The sequence below is a fragment of the Pongo abelii genome, chromosome 20, assembly GCF_028885655.2.
Source record: "Pongo abelii isolate AG06213 chromosome 20, NHGRI_mPonAbe1-v2.0_pri, whole genome shotgun sequence".
NCBI classification, from domain to species: Eukaryota; Metazoa; Chordata; class Mammalia; order Primates; family Hominidae; genus Pongo; species Pongo abelii.
Window position 1 is genome coordinate 4,462,910 of NC_072005.2, and position 24,061 is coordinate 4,486,970.

Sequence of the window (24,061 nt, forward strand, 5' to 3'; positions counted from 1 at the left end):
AAGTAGAGACGAGGTTTCTCCATGTTGGCCAGGGTGGTCTCGAACTCCTGGCCTTAGGTGATCTGGCCTCCCAAAGTGCTGGGATTACAAGCATGAGCCACCGTGCCCAGCCCCATCTGTCACCTCTTGATCCCTCTCTGTCTCTCTCTTTGTTCTCTCTTTCCTAGTGTCTCTCCATCTTTCCCTCTCTGTCTCTCTGTGTCTCCAGCTCTCTGGGCAGCGCGGGAAGCCATGGGCTCAGCTGTGTTGAGCATCTGGATCCTCTCACCCTCAATCTACCCCATCCTGTCTCCTCTCGCCACGCCCTGCCCCTCCAGGACCGACCTCATCAGGGTCCGCACGATCCAGGGCGCGTGGCCCAGCGAGGGCACCGCCTCGTCCATCAGAGGGTGGGTCTTGACAAAGTTGAGGATGTCATCCGGCAAGGCGCTGGAGGCATTGTACTGCATCCCGGGGGCTGCGCAGCACCCTGGCCTGGGGGTGACAAGGGTGTGGTCAGGACGAACGTAAAGGTCCTCATAAAGGGGCTTGATTCACCAGAGGTACCCATTGCTTTGCCGAACGGCCCTCAGTTTTTTTGTTTGTTTGTTTTGTTTTTGAGACGGAGTCTCAATCTGTTGCCTAGGCTGGAGTGCTTTGGCTCACTGCAACCTCCACCTCCTGGGTTCAAGCGATTCTCCTGCCTCAGCCACCCGAGTGGCTGGGATTACAGGCATGTGCCATCATGCCTGGCTAATTTTTGTATTTTTAGTAGAGACAGGTTTCGCCATGTTGGTCAGGCTGGTCTCAAACCCTCGACCTCAGGTGATCTGCCCACCTCAGCCTCCCAAAGCGCTAGGATTACAGGCGTGAGCCACCACACCCGGCCTCAGTTTTTCCCAACTGTATAATGGGTACAGCTGAACTCAGCATCAGCTAAATAACCACCAGGAAGCCCCAGCCCTTGGCCCTGGGGATCAGGACCTCATCCAGACACGTGACTCAGGATGGAGGGGGTTCTCACCGGGGTCGAGGCACCTGATCCTCTGGCACCGGTGTCCAGATGGACTCGGGGGACTTCTGCTCTCGGAAGCGGCCTTCAAACACAGCCGCCACCTGTGTCATGTCAAAGGCGCAGACAGCCGACCCAGGGATGCTGAGGGGTTGGGATGAAAAAGTTTGGTGAGCCCAGTGGGAGGCCCCATCTCGGACAAGCGCGTGCAGGAGCCTCTGTCTGCAGGAGCCAGCGAATCTTCAGTCTTCCTAGGCCAGAGATGTCCCCTGTCCCTCCCACATCTGTCCAATGCAGCCACTCCTCCTGAGTAACATCTCAGATTGGACCACATTTCAGGGTCTACGAGGCCACCCCTGTGCAGGCCCCCATCCCTGTTTAACTGGATGTCCTGCCTCCCCAGTGCCACTGTTAGAACCCACTCCCCAGCAGGCTTTTTTTTTTTTTTGGAGACCGAGTCTTGCTCTGTCACCGAGGCTGGAGTGCAGTGACGTGATCTCAGGTCACTGTAACCTACACCTCCCGGGTTCAAGCAATTCTCCTGCCTCAGTCTCCCGAGTAACTGGAATTACAGGTGCCCACCACCACACCCAGCTAATTTTTGTATTTTTAGTAGAGATGGGGTTTCACCATGTTGGCCAGGCTGGTTTCAAACTCCTGACCTCAAGTGATCCGCCCTCCTCAGCCCCCCAAAGTGCTGGGATTACAGGCGGAGCCACCGTGCCCAGTCCACAAGCAGGCTTTTTAAAAATGCAAACCTTGGCCGGGTGCGGTGGCTGACGCCTGTAATCCCAACACTTTGGGAGGCCGAGGTGGGTGGATCACAAGGTCAGGAGTTTGAGACCAGCCTGACCAAAATGGAGAAACCCCGTCTCTACTAAAAATACAAAATAAGCTGGGTGTGGTGGCGCACGCCTGTAATCCCAGCTACTAGGGAGACTGAGGCAGGAGAATTGCTTGAACCCAGGAAGCAGAGGTTGCAGTGAGCCAAGATCGCGCCATTGCACTCCAGCCTGGGCAACAAGAGTGAAACTCTGTCTCAAAAAAAACCAAACCAAACCAAAAAAAAAAAAATGCAAATCTGATCTCATCCCTCTTGCTCTTCACTGTTCCACGGCTCCCCAGTGCTCTCAGGGAAAAAGTCCAGGTTTCTGCCTACGCCCCACAAAGCGTTGCCTGATCCATCCCATCACTTCCCTGCCCTCCTGTTGTGCATTCTCCCCTAGTTCCCACACAGACTCTCTTGCGATTACTTAAATATACTGAACTCACTGCAGCCTCAGGACCTTTGCATGTGCTGTTTCTTCAACTTTGAACACTCTTCCCTCTTCCTCCATCTCACACCCAAAGCCTAGCTCCAGTGTCCCCTCCTCCAGGAAGCCCTCCCTGCTCCTCTCCCCAAAGGCAGAGGACGAGGATACCTTTGGCCCAGTTCTGACCAAAGGGACTTAGAGGGTCAGTGTCAGCTTGTCCCACCCCAGCCTGGGGCCGAGGCCTCTCAGAGGTCTAATCCAGTGGTGCCCAACCTAGGACCCAGGGCATATCTGAGGAGTGAATGCAGGCCCTCTCTACCCATGCCCAGCAAATGCTCCCAGTTCGCTCCCATTGGTGGGCGCTGACCTGTTGCTGGGCGTGGAAAAAACGGCCAGGACCACGGGCCGGCCCCCGAGGCTGACCACGCCCGTGACAGCCTGCAGCACGTTGAAGTAGAAATGGGAGTCTCCGGGCACAGAGCAGTTGAGCCGCGCCTTCAGGAAGGATGTCCACTGCTTCTCCAGCACGCGGGGGGAGCCTCCCACATCGTTCTTGCACACTCGGGCCACGCGGGACACCACCACCTGGGCGTGACAGTGGACAGATGGGGGCCTGAACTCTGTGTCCCAGGAAGGCCTGCTCACAGGCTGTGCCACCCACCACCCAAACCGGGATGGAGGAGTCTGACCCTGGCTCTGGTGGGACCCTGGCCAGTCACCATTCCTCTCTGGGCACTGGCTTCCCTGGCAGAAATCCCCGGTGGGAATGTCAATGATGATAATAGCAACAGTGACAACCATAATCATCACTGTTTCCACGAAGACCCACATTTTACTCTCACATCTCTTACACTCTTCCCGAGCGGGGCCTACTGATATCCCCCCATTGTACATATGGGGACACTGGTAAGAGGCACGGATAAAAGGAAGTGACTGGTCCAAGGTCACAATAGTAGTTAGTGGCAGTCTGTGCACTTCAGCACTGCCTGGTTGCCTGGATGGATGGATGAGTGGATGAGTAGATGGATGGACGATTACAATGGAGGGATGAGTGGGTGGATGGATAAATAAATACATCTGAAAAAGGATGATAGATAATGGAAGAGATGGTGAAGGAGGACGAGGTAATCAAGCAATTGGTAGATAAGTAGATGGATGGGTGGGTGGATGGATGAACAGATGGATGGAGAGAAAGCCAGGTGAATGGATTGGATGGATGCATGGATAGGTGAATAAGTGGATGAATGAATGGATGGGTAAGTGGGTGGGTGGATGGATGGATGGATGGATGGATGGACAGATGGATGGATGGGTGAGTTGGGTGGGTGGATGGTTGGATGGGTGAGTGGATGGATGGATGGATGGATGGATGGATGGATGGATGGATGGATGGATGGATGGACGGATGGGTGTGTGGGTGGATGGGCAGATAAATGCATGGATAGATGGGTGGGTGCATAGATGATGAGTGGGTGAATGAGATGGATGGATGGATGAGATGGAAGAATGGATGGATTGGCAGATGGATGGATAGATGAATGATGGATGGATGGATGGGTGGGTGGATAGGTAGATGGATGAATGGATGGGTGGATGGATTGGCAGCTGGATGGATGGGATGGATGGATGGATGGATGGATGGATGTGTGGATGGATGGATGGATGGATGGATGGATGGATAGGTGGGTGGGTGGGTGTGTGGGTGGATGGGTAGATAAATGGATGGATGGGTGGATGGGATGGATGGATGGATGAATGGATGGATAGATGATGGATAGATGGATGGCTAGATGGATGGACTGATAGATGGATAGGATGGAAGGGTGGCTGGATGAATTGATGGGTGGATGGATGCATGGAGAGATGGATGAGTGCACGGATGGATGGTAGTGGGTGGATGAGTGAGTGGGTGGGCAGATGAGTAGATGGATGAATGGGCTCATGAAAGTGTGGGTGGGCTGAAGAACAGGCAGATGGGTAAGCGGGAGGGTGAGCAGGTAGACAGATGGACAGGGGACGAAGGATGGATAAGTGATTGTGGCTGGGTGGGTGGACAGGTGAACAGCAACAGCACCAGGTGTATCTGACTTCCAACTCAAGTCCCTCGTCAGGGCTGAGTGCTCCACGGCTGCTCCGTAGATGTCTTCAGCCTCAGGGCCTGATCATGGCTGGAAAGGAGGCCCTGGGGACCAGAAATGGAGGGCAGGACCCTCTCACCCCATGCAGGGATTCATGGATCCACCTCTGCCCCCTCACTTCGCATGAGCAGAGCCTCTCAACTTCATGTCCCACTGTACCGGCCTCACCTTCTCCAGGTAGTTAAACTCCATCGCAATCTCCCGGAAGAAGAAGTAGACATGGCTGCCCCACTCCACCGCATGGACAAAGTAAGGCTCTGCAGGACAGGAGGAGTCAGAACTCAGCCCCTGACATGACAAAGGGGGTTTCTGGGGCTAAGAACTCACTGGCTTTTATGGTGAAGGGGGGACCTAGGCTGGTTACCCAGACAATATAAAACAGACTCGAAGTTTGGTATTTTGCAGGGGGAAGGGAGGTCAGAAGCCTAAAATCGCTGTGTCTCTTGCTGCAAATGGCAACATCAACTATTTTTTGTTATCTTCCTCCCTCATGTGTTGAAGAGCTGAGTCCTGCTATATCTTTTCTGTGGTTCCATTTTGGGCTTCTAAGCCACCCACTTCCAGCGGGTTCTACTTTAGATCCAACTAAACTTGTTCCTCTAGCTTTCTAGTCTTCAAAAAGGCCAACAGATTCCAAAGAATGTGGTGGAAATCTCCCCACCAAGCTCCTCTGGGACTCTTATTCTGGTGGGGAGATTTGATGAATGTCAGGTTCTGGGCCCTGCCAGGTCTGGGCCCACTGCCCTTCCTGGTCTCACCTTTGAACCACTTGGAGTCGTGTTTCACGGTGCGCAGGGTGGGCCTGTCCCCGAGGCTGCGGTAGATGACAGCATCAATGGCTAGGAAGTCGGTAACAGTAGCTGTGAAGAGCATCCCGTCTGGATGGGGTGGGTGGGGAAGGCAGGCAAGAGATGAGACCGCAGAGGTCAGGGGCTGGGTGGGTCGAAACTTGATTTTCTGAGACTGAGTCCTGAGCCTAGGGGAGCCCCTGTCTCCAGGCTGAGCCCTGATCCCATCCAAGCCCCACCTCCATCCAAGCCCTGACCTTAACTGAGCCCCTGACCCCGGCTAAACCCCAAACCCCAGTGAGCCTCAATCCCAGCTGAGCCCCAAACCTGGGCTGAGAGTCTGCCCATGTCACAGCTGGGACAAGTGGTCATCCAGCTGCCTTCGAAACGACCCAGACGCTGGAGTAGAAAACGCCAGGTCTTGCCTGTGGCTGGGGCTGATCACATGGAGGTTGGGGGGGGTACTTACCAGAGAAGAGGGCAACATTGGCGTGCTTGGGGTCGTACGGGCAGCGGGCCATACCGCTGATATTGTCTCCGACGGGCTGCAGGGTGTCTATCTGCAGGGACCATGGGGCCTGAGTGACAGATCTCCTGACCCCACCTAGCAGCCCCTGGCTCCCTCAGCCCCCCACTCCAGGGGGAATCCTGATCCACCATGGATTACTGTGTGACCTTGGCCACTCACTTAACCTCTCAGGGCCTCAGTTTACTGATCTGTAAATGGGTTTAAGAGTCAATCCCTAGTTAGACCTGTAACTGGCTCACTGCCTAAGTAGCTACGGCTTCCCTGGCGCCCCGTACAGGCCTCGTTTGGACAGCGCTGACTCCTCTTGAGCTCAGGGGGAGAAGGCAGGGAAAGTATATCCAGGAAGGCTTCCTGGAGGAGGTGACACGGCCTGGGGAAAAGCCATGGCCAGCGGAGGTCGGGCGAGCAAAGGCCTGGAGGTTGGACCTGGGGCGCAGGGAGTCTGAAGACTCACGCTGTAGTTGGCGCACACCGGGTTGAAGGCGTTGGAACCGCATACAAAGAGCGTGGACTCGTCCCGAAGGAGCAGCACCTTTACGAAGTTTCGACACTCGCCCTGAGATGGGGACAGGAGGAAGTTGGGAGCGCGATGTGGGCGTGGTCATGGTCATGGGCGTGGCCAGAACCTGAATTGTGTGGATGGAGGGCCGGTCTCTTGTGGGCGTGGCCGAGGCTTGGGCCCTCCTTGGGGCGTGGCCAAGACAGGGGCTGAACCTAGGACTGGCTGGGGACACGGTGCGGCCCAGACAGGGAAACAGTTTGTATCAGCAATGCAGGCAAGGCCAGGATGGTGTGCATGGTCAGACTGTGGGCAAAACCATGGCAACAGCAGAGTCCTAACCTGGGATGGAGGAGAAGGATCCGCCCTGGGTGTGGTCAGGGCTGATTGGGGTGGGGCATGGTCGTGACCAGAACTAACTGGGGCTTGGTGGGCATGGTTATGGCTGATTGGGGCCAGGTTGGGAGCGTGGCCAGAGCTGGTGGGGTGGCCATGGCCTGAGCTTATTGGGGCAGGCCGGGGGCGTGGGGGGTGGGCAGGGCTGGCAGGGGAGGGGTCGGGATGGGGACCTGATCGATTGGGTGGGGTGTGAGCGATTGGGTGGCGTGTGAACATGGCCTGGGCTTGTTGGAACGAAGCTGGGGGTGGTGGTAGGACTGACTGGGGCACAGGTGTGGGCATAGCCAGAACTATTTGGGGCGTGGTTATGGCTAATTGTGGCTAGGTTGGGGGCCGGGCTAGGACCAATTGGGTGGGGACGTAGACGAGGCCTTGGCTGTTTGGGGGTGTGGACAGGGCTGGCGGTTGGGGCGTGGCCAGGGCTGACGGAGTGGGCGTGGCCTAACCTGATTGGGGCGGGGCATGGGTAATGCCAGGGCTGATTCGCAGTGGCGGGGACCGAGCAAGGGCCAACTCACCTCCTGTTTGCCCTTCATCCGACACACGTTTATGTCGCTGGGGTTAGATCTCCAGGTCAGCTTCTGCAGACAGAGAGAGCTGGTGAGGGAGTACCGGGTCCCAGCAGCTCTAAGTGACCCCGCCGTGCAGAGCCGAATCCACCCAGCTCCACGGCGCAGTGCCGCGTTCCCCTGGCCCTACCCCTCCATTTCCACCTGCACCCCTTCCTCACCCTCTGGTACCGCAGCTCCGTGGACGTGGGGGGCTCCAGCTCTACCCGGTAGAGGTTGTCCCTGGGGGAGGGGTATAGTTAGTGAGACATGGGGGCTCCACCACCCTCTCCCGTTCCATCCTTCCCACTGCCAATGTGGTGTGCACTCGGGGGCACGCAGGGACATGCCAATGCCTCTGACACGAGCAACTCCAGCGCCGACCACACCCCCCCTAAGGGCCCCAGCAGGCCTTCATATCCTGCATTCCACCTCCTGCCCGACATGCCCTACGGATTGCCCCCAACGCCATGTCCCATGGCCTTAGGTCAGGTGCCCCACTCGGCGCCTCCCAGGCGCCCACCAGGCTCTCTCCCCTCACACCCTTGCCGAGGAAGCCGCCCTGCTCAACGTCATTGGTGACCTCGTGTAGTTAAGCCCAGTGGTCACTTCTGCATCCTCCTCATCCTCTCCAAAGCATCTGATCTGTCCGATCTCTCTCCTTCCTGGGAAGCCCATCCCTAGAAGCCCCGTAATCTCACACTCGCTTCTCCCCACGACAGCTTCCACCTGGTCCAGCCTCAATCATAGCCAGCCTCGACAGCCCAGTCCCCTCCACCCTGGTCCCCTGGATTCCAATCTCGCCCCCTCCCAGAAGCAGCCACCAGAGGGCGCGTGCGAGCACCTGAGTCAGGTCCAGTCCTTCCTCTACCTACAACCCTCCGTGTCTCCCACCTTCCTCCGGGTCAAAGCCTAAGTCCTCCCAATGGCCCAACAGGCCCTGCACGACCTGCTCCATCCCCTCCCTGCCCTCACCTCCTCTCTCTCTCCCCCTCGCTCATTCTGCTCGTCACACAGGCCTCCTCGCTGTCCCCAGCAATACCTGTCCCCAACGAACAGCGTCCTGTTGACCCGCAGGACTCGCTGGATGTTGAGGTCGTCAGCACCTTCTGCGGGGGTCAGGCGTCCGGGCCCGCTGCCCACAAACACGGGATAGTGGTTCAGGTCTGAGTGAGGGGGTGGAGAGGGGTGTGAGCAAGGGCTGAGGGTGAAGAGAGGGTGGCCTAAGGTCATGCCCCTTCTAGGGGTGGCTCCTGGACCGGTTGAGTCCCCCAGTGGGCGCAGCAGACCCAACTGGGAACGCAGATACTCCCACGGGACTCCACCCCCGCCCCAAGACACCCCCAGACTCACAGTCCCTGGGGGCCACGCTGAGCGGCGGCGGCTCCTCAGGAAAGAGGCCGTGGGCACCCCCCAGTAGCAGCAGCAGAAGCAGCAGGGCCGAGCGGGGAGGGGACGCTCGCGGGGTCTGCATGGCGAGGGCCAGGCGACAGGAGGTGACGCCTGCGGGCAAGGGGCGGCGAGGTGAGAGGCCTGCAGTTCCGCTCGCGGCCACAAGACGGCGCGCGAGAGCCGCAGACGCTCCTTCAAATCCCAGAAAAATTCCCCACGGGGATAATAATTAATAACAACAACAATAATGGCAATAATAATAATACACAGCACCGATTTAATTATCAGAACAACTTCATGGCCACGTGTGCGTGAAAGCCCAGAAAACGACTTCAAACAAAACTGCATTCGGTAATTTAAAACTAATAGTAATTATTATAATAATGGATACAAATATCCTAAAACATATATTTAAAAATGCAATCTCAAAATACATGCATAAAAATACTTAGAATTAAAACACAAAATATTAAACTCAAAAGCTAAAAAAAAAAAAGAGTCAAAGGCTCTTGGAATTTTATAAGCCACAAGCTGGCTGTATGCGGTGGCTCACGCCTATAATCCCAACACCTTGGGAGGCCGAGGTGGGAGGATCATCTGAGGTCAGGAGTTCAAGACCAGCCTGCCTAACATAGCGAAACCCTGTCTCTACAAAAAAATACAAAAATTAGCCAGGCATGGTGGCCTGTGCCTGTAATCCCTGCTACTGGAGAGCTGAGGCAGGAGAATCCCTTGAACCCAGGAGGTGGAGGTTGCAGTAAGCCAAGATCGCACCGCTGCACTCCAGCCTGGGCAACACAGCAAGACTCCATCCGAAAAAAAAAAGCCACAAGCTGGGAATGACAGTACTACATAACTAAAGAATCACAGAATATTCCCCATGCCAAGGGCCTCTGCAACCCTGGTAGGTCTGACCTCCTTCCCAAATCCAGCCTTTTCATCCTCCGCTTGCACACCTCCATGACAGGCACCTCACTACTTCTCAAGGGGGCCTGCTTCCCACTCCCATTCAAGGTAACTTTGCAGATACTTCTAGGTGTGTGGAGTGGAGACCCTCTCCCATCCAGGTAATGACATGGCGGCGGAATTCACCCTCTGAACCCCCGCCCTCCATGCTGAAGGTCCCAGTTCAGGGCACCCCCTACCAGAAAGGGGTACAGTCCAGGTCCCGGAGCCCTGAATGAGAAGCTCAGCAGCCTCGTCCTTCTGGGAAGTATTGGGCAAGCTCTGTGCCCATTTCCCTGTCTGAGCAGCAGGGGTATCCCCCAGCCCTGCCCTGGCCTTGTGGCTCAGGGATTCTGAGCCCCCGGAGGTGAAGGTGATTCGCGACGATCGGCCCTGGGGTGCCTGCCTCCTCCAAAAACAGGAAGACCTTGCATAGCGCGGCTGGACTTCCTCTCCACGACCCTGAGCTTCCAGGATTTGTGACTCAGCGAACACCCGGATTCCACGTGTGTTCAGGGTACGGCCCTGTTTCCTTCAGAGTTTCCTTCCCTGCCGCCTCCCCTGCTCTACAACCCTGTAGCTCCCAGGGACCCGAGTCCAGCCCCAGCCTCTCCCTGGGATTCAAGGCCCCTGACCGCAGACCCCTCTTCCGCCTACCTGCCCCTCATGCCACGGGCCTTTCTAGCCCCTACCCCAGAACCTTGCTAAGAGCCCTGTCTGCCCTGTGCCTTAAAAAAAAAATGGCTAAAATATATATAACATAAAAGCTGTCATCTTAACCATTTTCATTTAACTATTAGTATTATTATTTGAGACAGAGTCTTGCTCTGTCGCCCAGGCTAGAGTGCAGTGGTGCCATCTCGGCTCACGGCAACCTCCGCCTCCCGGGTTCAAGCAATTCCCCTTTCTCAGCCTCCCAGGTAACTGGGACTCCAGGTGCACGACACCACGCCCGGCTACAGTTTTTTGTATTTTTAGTACACATGGGGTTTCACCATGTTGGTCAAGCTGGTCTTGAACTCCTGACCTCATGCAATCCACACACCTCGGCCTCCCAAAGTGCTGGAATTACAGGTGTGAGCCACCGTGCCCAGCCTCCTTCATTCTTATTATTTTTTTGAGATGGAGTCTCGCTCTGTCACCCAGGCTGGAGTGCAGCGGCATGATCTTGGCTCACCGTAATCGCTGCCTCCCGGGTTCAAGCGATCCTCCCGCCTCAGCCTCCCAAGTACCTGAGACCACAGGCACGTGCCATCACGCCCAGCTAATTTTTGTACTTTTAGTACAGACGGGGTTTCACCATGTTGGCCAGGCTGGTCTCGAACTCCTAACCTCAGGTGATCCGCCTGCTTCCGCCTCCCAAAGTGCTGGGATTACAGTTGTGAGCCACGGTGCCTGGTGGGCCCTTAACTGTTTTTAAGGACACACAGTTCACAGGCATTAAGAACATCCACATAATTGTGCAACCACCACCACCACCATCTCCAGAACTTTCTCAACTTCCCAAACTGAAATTCTGTCCCCATGAAACACTCACTCCTCACCCCCCTCCCCAGCCCCTGGCACCTCCCATCCTACTGTTTCTCTGAACCTGATGAGTCTAGGACTTCCTAGGAGTGGGGTCACACAGTGTTTGTCCTTTCGTGTCTGGCTTCTCTCACTGAGCGTGATTGCCTCAAGATGCATCCACACTGTGACCTGTGTCAGGGTTTCCTTCCCTTTTTTTTTTTTTCTTTTTTTGAGACAGAGTCTCGCTCTGTCTCCCAGGCTGGAGTGCAGTGGCACGATCTCAGCTCACTGCAACCTCCACCTCCCAGGTTCAAGCGATTCTTCTTTCTCAGCCTCCCAGGTAGCTGGGACTCCAGGTGCATGCCACCACGCCCGGCTAATTTTTTTTTTTATTTTTAGTACACACGGGGTTTCACCATGTTGGTCAGGCTGGTCTTGAACTCCTGACCTCATGCAATCCACATACCTCGACCTCCCAAAGTGCTGGGATTACAGATGTTAGCTACCGTGCCCAGCCTCCTTCATTCTTATTATTTTTTTGAGATGGAGTCTCGCTCTGTCACCCAGGCTGGAGTGCAGTGGCATGATCTTGGTCCACCGCAATCTCCGCCTCCTGGGTTCAAGCGATCCTCCCACCTCAGCCTCCCGAGTACCTGGGACCACAGGCGGGTTCCACCATGCATGACTAAATTTTGTAATTTTAGTACAGACGGGGATTCACCATATTGGCCAGGCTGGTCTCGAACTCCTGACCTCAGGTGATCCACCCGCCTTGGCCTCCCAAAGTGCGAAGATTACAGGTGTGAGCCATCACGCCCGGCTACCTTCTGGTTTTTTGACAGTAGCCATCCTAATTGGTGTGATATGGTCTGTCTTTCATCTTGTGGTTTTTTTTTTTTTTTTTTTTTTGAGACGGAGTCTTGCTCTGTCGCCCAGGCTGGAGTGCAGTGGCACGATCTCCACTCACTGCGAGCTCTGCCTCCCGGGTTCACACCATTCTCCTCCCTCAGCCTCCCCAGCAGCTGGGACTATGGCTCCCGCCACCACCACACCCGGCTAATTTTTTGTATTTTTTAGTAGAGACAGGGTTTCACCATGTTAGCCAGGATGGTCTCAATCTCCTGACCTCGTGATCCGCCCACCTCGGCCTCCCAAAGTGCTTGGATTACAGGTGTGAGCCACAGCACCCGGCCTCATCTTGAGTTTTATCAGAACAATATTTAACTCTAGAAACTATTTCTTTAAACATTGTTTTAACAGGGTCTGGCTTGTTGCCCAGACTGGAGTACAGTGGCACAATCACCACTCACTGCAGCCTTGAACTTCCAGACTCAAGCGATCCTCCTGCCTCAGCCTCTCGAGTAGCTGGGACCATAGGTGCACACCACCATGCCTGGCTTTTTTTTCGGGGGCAGGGGGGAGGGAGCAGTGGGGGGAAGAGTCTCACTCTGTGGCCCAGGCTGGAGTGCAGTGGCTCACTATCGGCTCACTACAACCTCCACCTCCCAGGTTCGAGTGATTCTCGTGTCTCAGCCTCCTGAGAAGCTGGGATTACAGGTGTGCACTGCCACGGCCAGTTAATTTTTGTATTAATTTTGTAAAGCACTTTGGGAGGCCAAAGCAAGAGGATTGCTTGAGCTCAGGAGTTTGAGACCAGCCTGGGCAACATAGTGAGACACCCCCTCACAATTCCTACAGGAAATAAAAAATTAACCAGGCGTGGTGGCACATGCCTGTAGTCCCAGTTTACTTGTGATGCTGAAGCAAGAGGATCGCTTGAGCCCAAGAGTTCAAGAATGCAGTGAGTTATGACTGGTCCACTGTACTCCAGTCTGGGCGACCAAGTGAGACTCTGTCTCAAAAAAATAAAATAAAATAACAACAGGTCGGGCACGGTGGCTCACGCCTGTAATCACAGCACTTTGGGAGGCCGAGGCGGGCGGATCACGAGGTCAGGAGATCGAGACCATCTTGGCTAACACGGTGAAACCCCGTCTCTACGAAAAACACACAAAAAATTAGCCGGGCATGGTGGCGGGCGCCTGTAGTCCCAGCTACTTGGGAGGCTGAGGCAGGAGAATGGCATGAACCCGGGAGGCGGAGCTCGCAGTCAGCCGAGATCGCGCCACTGCACTCCAGCCTGGGTGACAGAGCGAGACTCTGTCTCAAAAAAAAAAAAAAACAAACAAACAAACAAAAAAAACACCTAGCAAACACAAAGCACTTGCTAGGTGCCAGGCATTGTCATAAGTACTTAAATTAACTCATTTAATCTTCACAACACCCCCAAGGGGTGAGTGCTTTTTTTTGGAGACAGAGTCTTGCTCTGTGGCCCAGGCTGGAGTACAGTGGCATGATCTCAGCTCATTGCAACTTCGGCTTCCCAGGTTCAAGCAATTCTCCTGCCTCAGCCTCCCCAGTAGCTGCAATTACAGGCATGTACCACCACACCCAGCTAATTTTTGTATTTTTAGTAGAGATGGGGTTTCACCATGTTGCCTAGGCTGGTTTTCTACTCCTGGCCTCAAGTGACCCACCCTCCTCAGCCTCCCCAAGTGCTGGGATTACAGGCGTCAGCCACCGCACCCAGCCTGGTGAGTTCTCTTAATAGGCCCCTTATACAGACAGAGAAACTGAGGCACAGAAAGGTAAAGTCATTTGCCCGAAGTCTGGACCAGCGGAACCCACAGATCCTGCTCAATTTTACTTATTTCGATAATAACACACAACTGAACCCCAAATGTTTATTGTGGGGAGTCCAGACCACTTCACAACGAACCCCATCTACTTAGCTTCGGTTTACCCCCTCGATCTGGGGTTACCCGAGGCCTGTGCGCCTCCCCCTACCCCCAAGACCATCTGCTTCTCTCCGTGAAACTCGAGGAGCCTCTGCCAGCAGCCGCTCGGCGCCTGCCTGCCCGGAAGCGGCCCCACCACCTGCCACGCTGCGGCTGCCGGACACCTGGTCATAGGGAGCCACGGGGCTGGCGGATGCACCCTGTGGCGTGCGGGGTTCTCCGGAGCACCCGTGCACCCACATGTCTGCGTGCCCCAGGGGTTGGGGGGCTCCTCCCTGCAACCCTGGGGACTTGCATGTACTCTGTGGGGGTGCCTTGTTGGGGGAGAGGGGCCGCAAAGAGCAACAGCTCCCTCCAGGAGGCCCCCGGCTGTCACTCCAGCTCTGCAAACACGAGCCCACTGTGCAGATGTGGAAACTGAGGCTCAGGAATGGAAACGTCCTCGGGGACCCCGTAGTTCAGCTTCTCTTCCTGGGAGCTCTGTCCTCTGGCAGCCCCCCATGCCGCACACTCGCCAGCTTCACTCCCGCCTTTCTGTCCCGCCCTGCACCCCCCTCAACCGCCAGTTCTCCACCTCTCTTTTCCCTCGACTCACGCCCCTCTTGGGCGGCCTTGTCCAGTCTTGGGGCTCAAAATCCCGTCTATATCCGATGACACCCACAGTCCTGACTGTAGCCAGGCCTCCCCCAGCTCCGGATTCGGGGTACAGCTTCCCCTCAGCCGCTCCAGGCACGGGGTTCATGAAGTCTCACCCTCAGCCATGCTGGGCACGACCCCAGAACCGCGCCGCCCTAGCTACTGTCACCCCGTCATGGGCCTGAATTTCCTGGGGGAACTCTCCCCCAACCTTCTCTCCTCCAGGCTGGCGTGTCGGGACTGTTCTTGGCCCCTGAGGCTTCGGTGTAAGTGTTAGGATCCAGTTGTGAGTTCCAAGACAAACAACAAATAAAACAAAAACCCTAATGGGGTTCTCGCTGGAGTGGCACCGAGGCTACCGATCCAATCGGGGTCAACGGATGGTCGATGTCCCCCGACCCGGCCCCACTTCTCCTGCGTCCTCCGTCTCAGCTGATGGCTTAGGACACACCTGGAGCTCATCCTGACTTCCCCGCCACACCCCATTCCACCAGCCTCACAGCCAGCATTAGCCACCCCTGCGGCCTCTGCCTTCGAGTTTAGGCAGATCTCTCACCGCTTCCCGTCGGTATCGTGGCCACTCGCATCCCCGCCTGCCTGGCCCAGCTCAGCCCAGTCCAGTCCCCTCCGCCCGGATCCCCAGGCTGTCCTTCCCGAAGCAGCCACCAGAGAGGACGCCTCTGAGCACGAGTCAGGTCCCGCCTCTCCTCTGCCCTTACCCCTCCATGGATCCCACCTGCCTCCGGGTCAAAGCCGGAGTCTTCCGTGCAGCCCACCAGGCCCTGTACGACCTGCCCCGTGCCCTGTCTACCCTCCCCTTCTCCCTCTCTCCCACCCATCACTGGGCTGCAGCCACACGGGCCTCCTTGCTGTTCCTCCAACAGGCCAGGCATGGTCCTGCCCTAGGGCCCTATCCCAGGCTGTGCCCTCTGCTTTGTGAGTTCCCCCAGATACACACACAACTCACTTCCTCACTTCAGGTCATCTAAGAGAGGCTCCCCTTCGACCTTCCTGGAACCCACATGCCTCTGCCCTCCCCACGTTATGCCCTCCTCCCCTCCCCCATCACACTCAGGCCCGTGTGCTGCTGGGAGTGTGGGTCTCAGAACAGCAGCAGGGGCACCACTGTCAGAAATGCAGAAACCCAGGCCCAGGCCCGCTCACCCAGGGCTGCACCTCAGCAAGATCCTGCAGGGATCCACGTGCATCACAAACTCTGAGAGGTGCAGCTTCATGTGTGGATTCCCCACATAAAATAATCGCCTGGGGCCGGGCACGGTGGCTCACGCCTGTAATCCCAGCACTTTGGGAGGCCGAGGCAGGCAGATCACAAGGTCAGGAGTTTGAGACCAGCCTGGTCAATATTGTGAAACCCTGTCTCTACTAAAAATAGAAAAATTAGCTGGGCACAGTGGCATGCACCTATAGTCCCAGCTACTCAGGAGGCTGAGACAGGAGAATCGCTTGAACTTGGGAGGTGGAGGTCGCAGTGAGCTGAGATTGCACCACTGCACTCCAGCCTGGGCGACAGAGCGACACTCCATCTCAAAAAATAAAAAAGAAAAAGAAAAAGAAAAAAATAATGAGGCCGGGCATGGTGAGCCACGCCTGTAAGCCCAACACTTTGGGAGGCCAAGGCCCCCCCACCGGTAGATCACCTGAAGTCAGGAGTTCAAGACCAGCCTGGCCAAGATGGTGAAACCCCATCTTTACTAAAAATACGAAAAATGAGCCAGGCGTGGTGGTGCGCCCCTGTAATCCCAGCTACTTGGGAGGCTGAGGCAGGAGAATTGCTTGAACCCAGGAGGCAGAGGTTGCAGTGAACCGAGATCGTGCCATTGCACTCCAGCCTGGGCGGCACAGCAAAACTACACCTCAAAAAAAAAAAAATAATAAAACAATAATAATAATTAATAAATAAATAAATAAAACAATCACCCACCTATGGGACTGTTCAGAGCCCATCTACCTCGCCGCACTGGAAACCCCTTGAGGCAGGGCGGGTGTGTCTAGGCAAATGACAAGTGCCCCAACACCACTGGGATTCAGTAATTGCTGGGCCGGGTGTGGTGTCTCATGCCTGTAATCCCAGTGCTTTGGGAGGCCAAGGCGGGAGGATCACTTGAGCTCAGGTGTTTGAGACCAGCCTGGACAACATAAAGACCCCATCTCTACAAAAAATGCAAAAATTAGCTGGGCATGGTGATGTGTGCCTGTGGTCCCAGCTACTTGGGAGGCTGAGGTGGGAGGATCACTTGAGTCCAGGAGGTTGAGGCCGCAGTGAGCTGCGATTGCACCACTGCACTCTGAGTGACACAGCAAGGCCCTGTCTCAAATAAAATAAAATAAAAATAATTGCTTGTTGGGGCCGGGCATGGTAACTCACACCTGCAATCCCAGCACTTTGGAAGGCTGAGGTGGGTGGATCACCTGGGGTTGGGAGTTCGAGACCAGCCTGGCCAACAAGGTGAAACCCTGTGTCTACTAAAAATACAAAAATTAGCTAGGAGTGGTGGTGCACACCTGTAATCCCAAGCTACTCGGGAGGCTGAGGCAGGAGAATCGCTTGAACCCAGGAGGCGGAGGTTGCAGTGAGCCGAGATCACGCCATTGCACAATCACGGCAACCCGGGAGGCGGAGGTTGCAGTGAGCAGAGATTGCGCCATTGCCTGGGCAACAGAGTGAGACTCTGTCTCAAAAAAAAAAACAAAAAAAAAAACAAGACCCCAGTGAACCAGGGGCACCATCGACAAGCCATCCTGCCCCACCCTGCTCAGCCCAATCTCACCGGCTGGTTGGGGAAACTGAGGCCCAGACAGACAACATCGGCAGCTGAAGAAGTCCCAGAAGAAGAGCTTTGGCTCCAGAACCACAGAGCCCAGGTTCAAACCCCGGCTCTGCCTCAGCTGGTTGACCGCAGACAGTCACTTCCCTTCTCCAGGCTTCAGTCTCCCCATCTCTGTACACTGTGGGTGATTTAAAATTCAACCCTAAAGCACCTCCATGAGGAAGAAAGAGTGTAATCTGAACCAATATGCGGCAGGTGAAATATGTTTTTTTCTACATTTTTTTGTTTCCTGATAGCTGGTCTGTAGCTAAAATTTTTTTTTTTTTTTTTTTTTTTTTTTTTGAGACGGAGTCTCACTCTTTTTGCCCAGGCTGGAGTGCACTGGTGAGACCTCGGCTCACTGCAACCTCCACCTCCCGGGTTCAAGCGATTCTCCTGCCTCAGCCTCCTGAGTAGCTGGGACTACAGGCACCCGCCACCACGACTGGCTAATTTTTTTTGTCTTTTTAATAGAGAGAAAGTTTCACCATGTTTGGCCAGTTTGGTCTTGAACTCCCGACCTCAGGTGATCCGCCTGCCTCAGCCTCCCAAAGTGCTGGGATGACAGGCGTGAGCCACTGTGCCCGGCCCCTTTTTTTTTTTTTTTTTTTTTTTTGCTTTCTTGCCTGAGCAGGGAAGTTTTACTTTCAATCTACCTTGAATCCTTCTTGCTTCCAGAAGCTGGCTTGGTCCCTGGCTCTGTCCCAGGGGGCATTCCTAGCCTGGGTATTGAGCTGTCCTTCAAGGGCAATGCCCATTGTCCTCTCTGGCCCCAGCACCACCCCAGCCATCCCTTTACTGCGTATCCCAAGCTCAGCTCTGACCCTGCTACTCCCCTGCTCAAAGGCCTATCATGGCTCCCCAGTGCCCCACAAAAGAAGAACCAATTTTGTTTGTTTGTTTTGAGATGGAGTCTCACTCTGTCGCCCAGGCTGGAGTGCAGTGGCACGATCCTGGCTCACTGCAAGCTCCGCCTTCTGGGTTCACGCCATTCTCCTGCCTCAGCCTCCCGAGTAGCTAGGACTACAGGCGCCCGCCACTGCGCCCAGCTAATTGTTTGTATTTTTAGTAGAGACGGGGTTTCACCATGGTCTCGATCTCCTGACCTTGTGATCCGCCTGCCTCGGCTTCCCAAAGTGCTAGGATTACAGGCGTGAGCCACCGCACCCGGCCTAGAACCAATTTTTTTTATACCTTAGTGTTCAAGGACATCTCCTGCCCTGAGAATGACTTGAAGCTTCTTCTTGCCCTCACCTACTATCAGGCATTTCCAGCCTCTCCCTGCGGATCTCGGCTCAGGCTGTCCCCTCTGCTGGGGAACCTTTTTAGCCTTCTCAAGGCCCCGCTGCCCTCCCAACGAGCCAGATATAGTAACCTCACTCTCTGTCCTCCAAGCCCTACAGCTGACTCCTGCTCACCAGTCAAGGTGATGCATGTGTCCCCCCCTCCAGGAAGCCTTCTCTGACTGCCTTGGCTGGGCCTCAGTTTCCCTGGGTTCCCCCAGCCACAACCACCCTGCCCTCATCTTCACTCAACCGCCAACCTGGAAGCAACTGCGTCCAGCTCTGGCTCCCTGTACCCCAAATTGGAAGTCATTCACTTACTCATTGGGTTAGTAATTATTGGGCACCAGCTGTATGCCAGACACATGTGTTCCGGGCATGGGGACACAGCCGTGACTGAGACAGCTACAAAGCCGTACCCTTATGGGGCTCCCAGTCCCATGGGGAGACGGGGGTACGCTACACATGTCAACCAATATCGGAACTCGGTAGCTTCTGACAATAATAAGCATGACCATAAAAACATGAGGAATGATTACAGGAGGGGACATCTGAGCTGAGGCCTGAAGGTCGAAGGGGAGACCCCGTGACAAGGTGAGGAAGGTGCTCCAAGGGGAAGGAACTGCAGAGGAAAAAGCGTGGAGACTGGGACCACTAGAGGAAGAGACAGAAGGTCAAGTTGGATGGGGAGGCTGGCATGTCACAGAAAGGACTCCTGGGGCTCTCCCCTTCACTCAGACACGACACTCAGCCTCATTTCTTGTTTGTTTCTAAGGACAGGGTCTTGCTCTGTCACCCAGGCTGAGTACAGTGGTGCCGTCATAGCTCACTGCAGTCTCAACCTCTCAGGTTCAAGCAATCCTCCTGTCTCAGCCTCCCCAGTAAGCTGGGATCATAGGTGTGCGTCACCACGCCCAGCTCATTTTTGTACTTTTTGTAGAGACGGGGTTTCGCTATGTTGCCCAGGCTGGTCTTGAACTCTTGGCCTCAAGTGATCCTGCCACCTCGGCCTCCCAAACTGCTGGGACTACAGGCATGAGCCACTGTGCCCGGCCAGACTCTTTTTTTTGTTGTTGTCCATAAAACACACTAGCTCAGGGCCTGGCACACAGGCGTTCACTTTAGGTTAAATGACCTTGCTGTGTGACCTTAGGCCAGCTACACGCCCTCTCTGGGCCTCTCTGTTCCAAGATAAAAGACAGTGATCCCAGGCAGGCTTGGAGCCTCCGTTTCTCCATCTGCCACAGCACAAGGGATGGGGGTGGGATGTCTGTCTCCAGTTCCATACAAGGAGCTCCCTATCGTCCCGGCCACCCCAGGATTCTGGCTCCGGGGCCAGCGTCCCCCGGGGGATCGAGTAACCTGGTCCCGGCAGCCGGGCCCCAGGGCCGTCCAGGTCTGGTTACGGGCTCTGCTTACAGCTGCCCCTCCAGCTGCCTCGGTCGCCCCCATCACAGCCCAGCCAGGCTCTGGGGCTGTCTAGGAACTTGGCAGGAAGGCTGGAGGGAGTCCCTGGGGCCCGGGCATGAGGGGTGGGGCAGAAGAGAGAGGCCCCCATGTCCCCCATCTTACTGGATGTCGGTTAACTCATCCCTGCCCAGCCTGGGAGGCGGCTTATGAGCCTCCCCTTCACTTTTTTTTTTTTTTTTTTCTGAAGCAGTCTCGCTGGTGTTGCCCAGGCTGGAGTGCAGTGGCACAATCTAGGCTCACTGCAACCTCTGCCTTCCGGGTTCAAGCGATTCTCCTGCCTCAGTCTCCTGAGTAGCTGGAATTACAGGTGCATGCCACCACACCTGGCTAATTTTTGTGTTTTTAGTACAGACGGGGTTTCACCATGTTGGCCAGGCTGGTCTTGAACTCCTGACCTCAGGTGATCCGCCCAACTCGGCCTCCTAAAGTGCTGGGATTACAGGTGTGAGCGACTACACCCGTCCTAAGCCACTGCGCCTGGCCTCCCCTCCACTCTTTTTTTTTTTTGAGACAGAGTCTAGCTCTGTCACCCAGGCTGGAGTGCAGTGGTGTGATCTCAGCTCACTGCAAGCTCTGCCTCCCGGGTTCACGCCATTCTCCTGCCTCAGCTTCCCGAGTAGCTGGGACTGCAGGCGCCCGCCACACACGTCCGGCCAACTTTTTGTATTTTTAGTAGAGACGAGGTTTCACCATGTTAGCCAGGATGGTCTTGATCTCCTGACCTCGTGATCCGCCCGCCTCGGCCTCCCAAAGTGCTGGGATTACAGGCGTGAGCCACCGCGCCCGGCCTCCCCTACACTCTTGACCTTCCCTCCCGAGTCCTCAGTTCTCAGAGCCTGTTTCTCCATCAGCGAACCAAGCTGATAACCATCCACATCGGCTTCTCATGAGGGGTAAATGAGCACCCCATGATAAGTGCTTAATTAACTGTTGTGACTGCTGTGCTGCCTTGGGTTAGAACCCTCCCATCTCTGAGCTTGTTTCCTCCTCTGAAAGATGAGGATAAAAATATTGGCTCCACAAGGGCAGGGGTCTGTCTCAGTTACTGCTGTGACCCCAGTGCCCAGCATGGGGCCTGGCATACAGTAGGTGCTCAACAAATCAGCTGAATGAATGTCCCAGGAAGAGCCCCCACTTATAAAATAGTTCCAAGGAGGCTGGGCGAGGTGGCTTACACCTGTGATCCCAGTACTTTGGGAGACTGAAGCAGGAGGATCTCTTGAGGCCAGTTCAAGACCAGACGGGGCAATACAGCCAGACCCCATCTCTAAAAAGATAATAATAATTAGCTGAGTGTGGTGCGACATGCTACTTGGGAGGCTGAGGTGGGAGGATCACTACAGCCCAAGAGGTCAAGGCTAGAGTGAGCTGTGATGGCCTCACTGCACTCCAGCCTGGATGACAGCCTGAGAGCCCTGACTCAAAAAATAATAATAATGATGATGATAATAATTTAAAAATAAAACAGTCACCAGGCACAGTAACTCACGCCTGTAATCCCAACACTCTGGGAGGCTGAGGCAGGCAGATCACCTGAGGTCAGGAGTTCGAGACCAGCCTGGCCAACGTGGTGAAACCCCCGTCTCTACTAAAAATACAAAAATTAGCCGGGCATAATGGCGGGCGCCTGTAATCCCAACTATTTGGGAGGCTGAGGCAGGAGAATCGCTTGAACCTGGGAGGCGGAGGATACAGTGAGCTGAGATCATGCCACTGCACTCCAGCCTGGGCGACGGTAAGACTCCATCTCAAATAAATAAATAAATAAATTAATTAATTAAAATAGTTGCAAGGATATGTTCGTTCCAGACTTCTTAAACACCTACTGTACACCAATATGGCTGGAGACTCAGCCATGCTCAGGGTTGTGCGTGTCCAGGGCTTGGCACAGAGCAGAGGATGGGACTCTACCCTGAGCTGCCTTCCACATTCAACTCACAGCAGGCCAGGAGAGAAGGAATTCAAGATCAGATTCAGGAAGGCTGCACCTACTATGCGCCATGCTTTTCCCACATATGAACTTATTTCTTGCCGGCATCAACCCTCAGAGACCAGCACCCTCATCCCTGTTTGCAGATGGAAAAACTGAAGCTCAGAGAGGTTAAGCCATTTTGCTGAGGTCACATAGCACATTAAGGGTGCCATGGATGCAAACGTGATCTTGCTTCTTGCTGACATTTTTTTTTTTTGAGACAGGGTCTCTGTCACCCAGGCTGGAGTGCAGTGGTGTGATCTCAGCTCACTGCAACCTCAACCTCCCAGGCTCACCCGATCCTCCTGCCTCAACCTTCTGAGTAGCTGGGACTACAGATGTGCACCACCACACCCAGCTAATTTTTTGTATTTTTTGTAGAGAGGGGGTGTGATACCCAGGCTGGTCTTGAATTTTGGGCTCAAACAATTCTCCTGAGTCAGCCTCCCAAAGTGTTGGGATTAAAGGCGTGAGCCACTGTGTGAGGCCGCCTCTTGCTGACATTTTCCAAGTGCTCACAATGTACTACCTGCCCATAATGGTGGCACACCCTAAATTTTTTTTTTTTTTTTTTGAGACAAAGTCTTGCTCTGTCACCCAGGCTGGAGTGCAGTGGCACGATCTAGGTTCACTGCAACCTCCTCCTCTCAGGTTCAAGTGATTCTCCTGCCACAGCCTCCCAAGTAGCTGGGATTACAGGCACGCGCCACCAAGCCCGGCTAATTTTTGTATTTTTAGTAGAGACGAGGTTTCACCATGTTGGTCAGGCTGGTCTCGAACTCCTGATCTCTAGTGATCCACCCGCCTCGGCCTCTCAAAGTGTTGGATTACAGGCGTGAGCCACCGCATCTGGCCAGCTGAAATATTTCACAGATAAGCAAGCAGAGACCCAGAGAGAGGCTGTCCCTGTCCCCAGGCCACTCGGGAAGCTAGGGTGTGGGAGCCCAGGCAGAACCTCTAGTGGGGACATGGATGCATCTCCGGGGAGGGGGCTCCCAGGTAATTAATTTTAATCACTGTTTTGAAATTGGGCCACCAGGAGGCAAGTCGGAAATAGCAACTTGTCATTAGGAATGGGTGGGGGGGTTTGCAATGACCCTTCAGAGGAAATTAAAGTGTCATTTATACCCAGCAGGTAATTAAGGGACCCAGGAGGGGGTGGCTCGAGGGGGCTGGGGCTCCAAGGGAATCCAGGCTGGGGTGTCGAGCACCCACAGATTCCCAAGCAGGTTTGGGGACGGATAGGTCCTCCCTTCAGACCCAATTTGAAGTACAGGGGGGTGGGTCCTGAGCTTGGGACCCGGTTGTGGGGTTCAGAGGGGAATAAGGCTCTGTTATAGGGACTCCACTTAGGGAGGAAGAAAGATGGCCCGGCCTTTGGGGGCTTGATCTAGGGGCAGAAAATGAGGAGCCCTTCCCCTCCAACTTGGGGTTCTGGGTGCCCTTCCCTGAACTGCTGAACTCCTCCCCCAGAATTCCTCCAGTCTCTGCCCCTCCCCAGAGGCTGGGGATCCCCAAGTGGCCAGGACCAGTGTGAGAGGCCTGGAGGGGGCCCCGCTGAGAGAGGTGGTGGGGAATGGGGGTGGGGGTCTCAGGGAGTGCCAAGTGCTGCTGGGAACGGAAGACCTGGCGAATGAACTTGAAGAAGACAAAGGCGGGAAATAGGTCCCAGGGGAAAGGCCCCGGGGTCAGAGCGGACCACAAGTCCTGGTGAGTCAGGGCTCAGGAATGATGGAGGGGCTGGCAGAGTGACGTGGGCGCTGGGGGATGGGGCTTGAGAACCGTCAGACTGTGGAGAACAGTGTTCAAGGGGAAGGGGCCCCCAGTTTGCTGGGTCATCTCAGGGAACCTGTCACCCCCATCTGTGCCTCATTGCTCCCCAGAGCCTGAGGCTCTGACCTTCAAAGAGGGACAACAGCGAACACTTACAGGGTGCCTACCCCGTGTTCCCAGCCCTGTCCCTCACTTAGCCCAGCAGGGTAGGTGACAGGGGTTCTTCTGACCATTCCATAGGTGGGAAAACTCAGGGCCAGGGTGGGCAAGGGATGGGGCCAAGGTCGCACAGCCCGGAAATGGCCAAGCT

General features: G+C 55.2%; 1 protein-coding gene across 2 annotated transcripts in view; it reads right to left on the reverse strand.

Annotated features, from left to right (window-relative positions):
* Positions 1-24,061, reverse strand: part of SEMA6B (semaphorin 6B) — a 37,171-nt gene that overhangs the window by 7,106 nt on the left and 6,004 nt on the right. For both annotated transcript variants that reach the window (XM_024237113.3, XM_024237112.3), the window contains 11 exons: positions 8,499-8,648; positions 8,188-8,311; positions 7,328-7,388; positions 7,116-7,178; positions 6,154-6,255; positions 5,640-5,730; positions 5,141-5,260; positions 4,551-4,639; positions 2,612-2,829; positions 1,004-1,135; positions 325-474 (listed from right to left, as the gene is read on the reverse strand). In XM_024237113.3, coding sequence (XP_024092881.2) covers positions 325-474; positions 1,004-1,135; positions 2,612-2,829; positions 4,551-4,639; positions 5,141-5,260; positions 5,640-5,730; positions 6,154-6,255; positions 7,116-7,178; positions 7,328-7,388; positions 8,188-8,311; positions 8,499-8,619 — 1,271 coding nt within the window. In that variant the 5' untranslated portion in view covers positions 8,620-8,648. The remainder of the gene's footprint in view (positions 1-324; positions 475-1,003; positions 1,136-2,611; positions 2,830-4,550; positions 4,640-5,140; positions 5,261-5,639; positions 5,731-6,153; positions 6,256-7,115; positions 7,179-7,327; positions 7,389-8,187; positions 8,312-8,498; positions 8,649-24,061) is intronic.